The 8949-nt window shown below is 39.8% G+C and overlaps 1 protein-coding gene across 1 annotated transcript in view; it reads left to right on the forward strand.

The window, feature by feature from the left end:
- Nucleotides 1-230: 230 nt before the first annotated feature.
- Nucleotides 231-8949, forward strand: part of LOC137417318 (sperm motility kinase-like) — a gene marked incomplete at both ends in the record, with an annotated part of 60385 nt that continues 51666 nt past the window's right edge. The window contains 4 exons of the mRNA XM_078769190.1: nt 231-310; nt 5010-5114; nt 5882-5923; nt 6188-6236. Coding sequence (XP_078625316.1) covers nt 231-310; nt 5010-5114; nt 5882-5923; nt 6188-6236 — 276 coding nt within the window. The remainder of the gene's footprint in view (nt 311-5009; nt 5115-5881; nt 5924-6187; nt 6237-8949) is intronic.

Raw genomic sequence — 8949 nt, forward strand, 5'->3', positions numbered from 1 at the left:
GTTCCTATTTTTATTATTTACTTGTCAATTCTGCATGTTCTGAGCCCTTGACCTCTTACGAATGGATATGGAATGCGAACTTCTAGCTGGCAAAGAAGAAGACAAAGACTAATTGATGAAATTGATCTCATTTGCACAATACATACACATCTGGACACGGTGATATTTTGTCCATTGATCTTTTTCCATCACAATATCTCTTTTATGTTCATTTTGCCTCTTCTTTCCAGGATCTTCTCTCCGTCATGGTGAAGATGATGAGATTACTTCAAGTCATGAGGATAAAGAGTTCGATGTGGGGCAGGTCGTGGTAAGCAAGACATTCGATTACCTTTTTCCAGTAATTGCTCGGTTTGTGCCGGGGATGTTTTCCTGAAATGTGCGACGAATATCAAAATGAGGGAAATTAAAAACAATTTTTATGCCTCCACCGACGAAGTCGCCAGAGACATGATGTTTTCCGGTTGTCCGTCCAGATGTCCTTCTGTCCGTGTGACCATACGTACCTCTGTGGATCCGTCCGTGATAGCATTTTGTTACCGCGTTAACTTGAGAAGGGCTGAAGGGATCTTAGTCAAACTTGGTGCAGGTATGTATAATGAGTTAAAAATGAACTGATTCGATTTTGGGGGTCACGAGGTCAGAGGTCATGTGAGAAAAAATCCTGTTACTGCGATAACATGTGAACCAGTGATATGATTCTGACCGTAGTTGGTGCAAGTGCGTATTATGATGCAAAGATGAACTTTTTTATTTTGGGGTCAAGAGGTCGAAGGTCAAAGTCTGTGATAGGTCTATAACTTGAGAACGACTGAAGAGATCTAATTCAAACCTGGCACAGGTATGTACTGTATAATGATTTGAAGATTAACTGATTGGACTTTCGGGTCAAGAGGTCAAAAGTCAGAGGTCATGCATATTAGGTAAAAATGATGTTGCTGCGCCAACACGTGAACCAAGAATGGGATTTTGAACAAACTTGGTATGAGTCTATATGATGCAAAGATGAACTGATTGGATTATGGTATCAACAGATCAAAGTTCAGAGGTCATGTCAGGTAAAAATGTGATAACTTGAGAACAGCTGAAGGGATTTAAATCAAACTTGGTTCAGGTATTATGATGATGTAAACAAGAACTGATTACATTTTGGGGTCAAGAGATCAAAGGTCAGAGGTCCCGTTAAGTAAAAAAATCTGTCACTGTTCTCACTTGTGAATCAGTGATGGGATTTTGCCCAAACTTGATATAACTATATTTTATGATGCAAAAATGAACTGATTATATTTTGGCATCAAATGTGAGAAATGAGGTGATTTTGTGATTTTGGTAAGGTCATATTTAATGTCAGGTAAAAAGGTGATACTTGAGAACAGCTGAATGGATTTATATCAAACATGGCTCAAGTACTGTATGTGTCATGATGTAATAATGTGGGTGTATTGGTCGATGTCATGACGTCGAAGAGTGTCGTTCTCGTTCTCATTAGCATTAATAGGATACGCTTGTGATGCGTTCCTCATTTCACCTTTCACTGATGGTATTCCTTTGTTTTTGAGAAATGACAGCTATATTCAAATCCACAAACGTGCAGTCGTTTTGTCGACGATTTTGCAATCTTCCAATTTGGTACTTTGCGATGTATTATGGCATTTCTATCAGTCTTGTAAGTTCTGAAAACGTTCGAGAATCAAAGGTGTGTTCAATAAAGCGACGTAAGAGTGAGTTGTGGCGACGCAAGTAGGGTATTGCTATAATTGCGTGACGACACAATGGGTGGTCTTACTCTGTTTATTTATTTATTATACCAATTATTTCCTCCTTTTTAGTTCCCATGAGATGTCTTATAGTCGTTGTTGTGAGCTGCCTCGCCTGGGTTTGTCTGTCCGTTCACTTATACTTGCCTGCAGGTAACAATTTGAAACCGATCTTCACAAAACTTCACCAAATGGTGCAATTTGTGGTCCGACAAAATCCTATGTTTGAAGTCAAAAGGTCAAAAGGTCTACATAGGCCAAAGGTCAACCACTTTTTTCAAATTTCTAAAATCCTTTCATTTGATTGACTTGAAATTTGAAGAGGATTTGCATGTCTGGTCACCGAATTCAAACACCAGGTATTTTTGTCCCCCGTGGCACCGCGGGGCGAAAGGGGGACGATGGTTTTCCCTTCCGTCCGTCCGTGTGTGCATCCGTCCGTGCGTGCCCGTGCATGCGTGCATGCGTGCGTGCGTGCATGCGTATGTGCATGCGTGCGTGCATAAGCGAAGGACCGAATTCTAATTTGGTGTGTGGGTGCAACCCACGTCAAAATCCAAGATGGCCACCGCCATGTATGTCTGAACCTTGAGCGGAATATCTTGAAAAATAAGCGAAGTACCAACTTCTAATCTGGTGTGTGGGTGAATCTCGGCATAAGGAAGAAAGCTTTTGAAAATTGGGTCGCCACGTCAAAATCCAAGATGGCCGCCACCATATATATGTCTGAACATTGTGAGCGAAATATCTTGAAAAATACACGAACTACTAACTTCTAATCTGGTGTGTGGGTGTATCTACGCATAAGGAAGAAGGTCATTGAAAATTGGGTCGCCACGTCAAAATCCAAGATGGCCGCCGCCATGTATGTCTGAACCTTTTGAGTGGAATATCTTGAAAAATAAGTGAAGTACCAACTTCTAATCTGGTGTGTGGTTGTATCTCGGCATAAGGAAGAAAGCTTTTGAAAATTGGGTCGTCACGTCAAAATCCAAGATGGCCGCCACCATATATATGTCTGAACCTTGTGAGAGAAATATCTTGAAAAATAAACGAACTACTAACTTCTAATCTGGTGTGTGGGTGTGTCTCCAACCCACTCGCAAATATTATCGACTTCCATGTTTTCTGCGTCTTCCACTTTGTCAACTCACATCACTTCACCGACGGGGGACTGGCAACTCACATCACTTCACCGACGGGGGACCTAGGCGTAACGCTTGTTGAGATGAACATCCTCTAAAATTCCTCAATCCTCAATTTTCATCCGATTTAAATTGAAATTTGAAGGGGTTTTGGATATCTGCTCAGTGACTTCAACCACCTATTACCTTTGAGGTAAACATCAACAAAAAGGTAAATTTTGGCCAAATTTGTAAAATTGTTAATTTTCATCCGATTGACTTGAAATTTGAATAGGATTTTCATATCGGCGAACTAACTTCAACCACCAACTATTTTCGAGATCAACCGAGGCCAAAAAATCAACATAGGCCAAATGGTCAACAACCTGTATCGTATCAACATATCCCAAAAGGTCAACATTCAAAAGGTCAACATTTCGCTCACAAAGGTCGACCACTTTTTTCAAATTTCTAAAATCCTCAATTTTCATCCGATCGACTTGAAATTTGAATATGATTTTCGTATCAGCTAACTGACTTCAACCACAAACTATTTTGGAGATCAACATGTGCCAAAAGGTCAACATAGGCCAAAGCTCAACCAATTTTTTCAAATTCCTAAAATCCTCAATTTTCATCCGATGGACTTGAAATTTGAATAGGATTAACATATCACTCAACTGAATTCAACCACCAACAATTTTTGAGATCACCAAAGGCCAAAAGGTCAACATAGGCCTCAGGTCAACCACTTTTTCCAAATTTCTGAAGTCCTCAATTTTCATCCGATTGACTTGAAATCTGAATGGGATTTTCATGTCAGCGAACTGAAACCAACCACCAACTATTTTTGAGGTCTACATTGGCCAAAAGGTCAACATAGGCCGAATTTCTAAAATTGTCAATTTTTATCCGATTAACTTAATGTTTGAAGACGATTTGCATATCAGGTCACTGGATTCAACCACTAATTATTTTTGAGGTCAAAACGATGCTCTACTGAGTGCCATTCTGTTTTGTTCTGTTTTGCCATGTGTCGCTCTATGAGTGATTTTTAATGTTTGTCTGTCGAGAATGGTGAAGTTCATATTCAATGATATGAACTTTGTCTTCACAGAATAAATATGATTTTCACTGCAAGCGTTGGTCCAATTGAGGGGAAAATTTCACCATCTGTGCACCTCCCCCTGCAGAAATTTGAAAAAAAGTGGTTGACCTTTGGCCTATGTTGACCTTTTTGCAGATGTTGATACGACACAGGTTGTTGACCATTTGGCCTATGTTGACCATTTGGCCTATGTTGACATTTTGGCCTGTGTTGATCTCCAAAATAGTTGGTGGTTGAAGTCAGTTCACTGATATGAAAATCCTCTTCAGATTTCAAGTTAATCGGATGAAAATTGGGGATTTAAGAAATTCGAGAAAAAGTGGTTGACCTTTGGCCTATGTTGATCTTTTGGCCGATGTTGATCTCAAAAATAGTTGGTGGTTGAATTCAGTGAACTGACGTGCAAATCCTCTTCAAATTTCAAGTCATCGGATGAAAATTAACTTTGTCTTCACAGAATAAATATGATTTTCTCTACAAGCGTTTGTCCGATTGAGAGGAAATTTTCACCATTGGAAATTTGCACCATTTCTATGCACCATCAGTGGATCGGTGCACGTCCTCCTGCAGAATTTTTTTTTAATGATAATTATGACGTCATAGGTCACATGGTACGGGTGCCATCTTCGAAAAACCCGAAAAAATTTGCACCTCTATATCTCCAAAAGCGCTGCATAGAAAAAATTGAGACATGGCTCATTGTAAAGAACTCTTCATGGGGAATATCATGTTAATGATGATGTCATAGGTGCCTCCATTATGACATCATAATTCGATAAGTACAAAACTTCATCCAATCAAAATGAAATTTTGAGTGTCATCGAGGGATAAATTAGTGGAGAAAAAGAAAAGACGTCGTCGGTCATGTGGTTCGGCCGCCATATTTGCTTAAACTCAAAAGCCTTAAAAACCACTAAAAACACGTCCTGGCGAGGGTCTGCAATCTCTGATTGCTCTTTCTGAATTCTATTTTATTTCAGAAGCAATGTTGTCATGCTCTGTTTGTGCCTTTCTTTTCAGTCGAAAGCGTGGAAGGTCATCTCCAAAATTGGAGAAGGAAGTGCTGGAATCGTTTACAAAGCAAAGCACGTCAGAAGAAGTACTACAGAGGACTCTGCAGAAGAGGTACAAGCTGTGTGATATACTTGCTGTCTTCATTTCACTTTCTGGGAGATGGAACAGTTCGTGGGAGAGCGAGATAGAACACAGAACTGAACACGGTGGAAAATAGACAGCAAGCAGTGTAGAGGGACACTACGGGGAGACACATGGAAGAAGGACGACAGCAAAGGGATCGGGAAATTCTGCATCTCAATGTATCGTATCTTCTCTATTTCTGATGAAATGAACGATGCTTTTTCTTTAGACTTGCAGGCCTTGCATTACCACTGCAAAAAATTGCATCATAGATGTGATTGGAATCAACAAATAATGTGTAATCTGTGACAGATGATGGTTGTGTGTCAGAAATATCACCAAAAATAATGGGGAAAACCACTTGATGCAAAGTTGAGGGGGCTTCTTCATTCCAGAGCATTGATTTTTCTTTTCTTTTTTTCCCCCAATTATCACTTTGATGCCCATAACTGCCCCCTCTCCCCCTCACTCCCTTCTACTCCCTCATCGCTTGTACCTCAATGTTTTGTCCTTCTTCCAATTCTTAACACTCAAATATATTCACTTGTGGTGTATTGATGTAATCGTTTCCCTCATCTCCTTTTTATTGTCCGTCTGTGTGAAATTGTTCCTTTCTGTCATTTATCTCCGACGTTGACTTTAGTACAAACTGATGAAATAATTGTACATCACCAAACACCAATATCATATATTGTACTCATTTTCCCATGTTGTAACTGAGATGTTGAAATACGATCTCTTGTCGCCACTTTCAGGTTGCTTTGAAGTTCGCAAAATCTTCGTTGCATGCAAAAAGGGTAAGTTTGTGTTGATATTGGGATAGTGGTATTTTTACCTGTTGAACGAACAACACAGTTTAACTTTCCTCTGAACTGTCCTGGTAGAATCTTTGTCTGTGATACATCTTTGTCTCTTGGCTCCTGAGGCCGTGCGTCTCTGTGTGAGAGTTACAATCTTGTGGTTATTGTGATTGGGTGACAACCTGAATCCAGCTGATTGAAGGAATTTGTATAATTTCCCCTTTCTGTTTTCGCCTTTTTTTTTTCTTTTTTTTTTTGCAGATGTTGCATGGAGCTAAGATAATGGAGTTACTAGATCACCCAAACATTTGTAAGTATGAATTTCACTCAAACTTATTGAAGTTTGGTTGCATTATAATATAGTGGTATTGGTAACCCACCATGAGACATATACCTTCTGCCTCTTCCATAAAGAGACATATAACTTCTGCCGACCCCATCATGAGACATATACCTTCTGCTTACCCCATCATGAGACATATACTTTCTTCCTACCCCATCCTGAGACATATACCTTCTTCCTATCCCACCATGAGACATATGCCTTCTTCCTACCCCACAATGAGACATATACCTTCTGCCTACTCCATCATGAGACATATATTCATGAGTCAATATTAATATAATAATAATATGAATGATTAGAATTGAATGCACCTCTTAATATCAATTTCATTGACTTCAAGAAGGAATTTGATCATGTTCATAGAGCAAGCCTGTGGAAAATACTGAGATCTTCTGGAATTCCACAGAAGATGATCACTCTCATAAGCAAATTCTACAACCATTTTGAATTCAGTGTCATCCTGAACACCTCCTTATCACAGTGGTTCTCGGTAGAGTCTGGAGTTTGCCATGGTTGTATTATATCACCTATCCACTTTCTGATTACAATCGACTGGATCATGAGGAACACCACATCAGATAGACCTGGAGGCATCCAGTGAACCTTTTCCACCCAACTTGAAGATCTGGACTTTGCTGACGATTTAGCTGTTTTGTCATCAAGGGATACACATTTGCATGGACAAACTGACAGGCTGGCTTTCCAGAAGAAGGACAGATCTTAATATCAATACCACCAAGGCCAAGGTGATGAACATCAACACCGTACCGCCTGCATCTATTACTGCAAATGGAGAAGCCCGGGAGACTGCAGATGAGTTTCCATACCTCGGCAGTCTAATCAGCAAAGACAATGGAGCCAAGAAAGACAAGTAAGAATCCACAAAGCTTGTGATGCAATCGGTCAACTCCATTCTGTCTGGAAGTCGAAGCATCACAGCCTGAAGACAAAGATAAGATTTTATAACAGCAATGTCAAGTCTGTTCTTCTGTATAGCTCTGAGTACTGGTGGGTAATGAAGTCAGATATGGGGAAGGTGGAATCTTTCCACAATGGATGCCTTGGGAAATCTGCCGCATCTTCTGGCGAAATAAGATATCAAACAAAGACTTGCATGAAAAAACCAGTTGCCACAGAATTGCCCTTGAAATTCAGTGTCGCTTCCTCCAATGGCTTCGCTCCGTGCTAAGAATGTCCTCTGACCGAATCCCCAATGTTGCTTTTGTTTGGACAGTGCCAGGAAGGAGGGAACCAGGTAGGCCAAAAACAACTTGGCGTTGGACAATGGTAACTGATCTGGAGGAGTTGGGTCTATCATGGTGTGAGGCACAGAATGTAGCTCAGCATCGAGATAAATTACGAAACCTTGTAACAGCCTTGTGTCCCATTGGGCCGAAGAGGATAAGTAAGTAAGTAAGGAAGAAATGATGATATAATATGATATATTTGAGTGGAATATAAGTTTGAGTGGATGGTTATAACCATCGTGGGAGAGCGAGATTGAGTGGTTTGATATATGGTTTGATATATGAGAGCGAGATATATGGTTTGAGTGGATGGTTTGAGTGGATGGAGGTGCTGTGTCATGGACATGTCTATCAGGTAAAGTTTTTGTCGCTTATTATATTATCATTTAAATTTTAAAGTGATGCATGATTCAAGTTATTCACATGTGGTAATACTTCAAATGAAAGTAATAATTAAATAATATTGAACAAGATTCTCCATTGCTGTGTTGACTGACTGATTGGACACAACTTTGAGGTTGTGGGTCCATTGATATTGGTAATCTGCTGATGTGGACCTGCGGCCAGGGTTGTGGATCGGTCGTTTGGAGAGATTCTGGGCTGAAAGGATCAAAACCTCGATGAATATCGGTGCCCGGCTGATGATCCGGCCAGTTGGAAAATCAGTCAATAGCTTATAAGTTAAGGTTATAACTTCAAACACAGTACATTTTACAAGCACTTACATGTGCATAATATATCTGTATGTGTGTTTGAAGATATGCATTTATATGTACACAGTGTATTCAGAAAGTATTCAGACCCCTTCACTTTTTTCACATTTTGTTATGTTACAGCCTTATGCTGAAATCGTTTAAATTCATTTTTTCCCTCATCAATGTACACTCAATACCCCATAATGACGAAGAGAAAACAGGATTTTAGAAAGTTTTGCAAATTTATTAAATAGAAAAAACTGAAATATCACATTTACATAAGTATTCAGACCCTTTGTTATGAAACTTGAAATTTAGCTCAGGTGCCTCTCATTTCTCTTGATCATCTTTGAGATGTTTCTACACCTTGATTAGAGTCCACCTGTGGCAAATTCAATTGATTGGACTGTTATAGATTGTCATTCCAAATCCTCCTCCATCCTGTAAGCCCGAGAGCCTGGAACTTTACCCCTCCCCCATAGTTAAACAACAACATCAGCGTCATAGGTTATAGCCGGCGAAGCCGATGTTGTGAATGAACGCGTACGTATTATGTTGAAAAGCCAGATTTTGCTGGATCCCTTGAGAATTTCGAAGCTTTGACGCACCAAATCGCTCAATGGAGGCCGCCATCTTGCGGATGCGGAAGAATTCATAACAAATTGAAAAAGTTCAATATGAGTTTGTTTCACCCGTCTTTTTTTGATTCACAATCTTATGCACCTCTAATTTGTA

This window comes from Myxine glutinosa, unplaced genomic scaffold (assembly GCF_964187855.1).
Source record: "Myxine glutinosa unplaced genomic scaffold, kmMyxGlut1.1 SCAFFOLD_1661, whole genome shotgun sequence".
NCBI lineage: Eukaryota > Metazoa > Chordata > Myxini > Myxiniformes > Myxinidae > Myxine > Myxine glutinosa.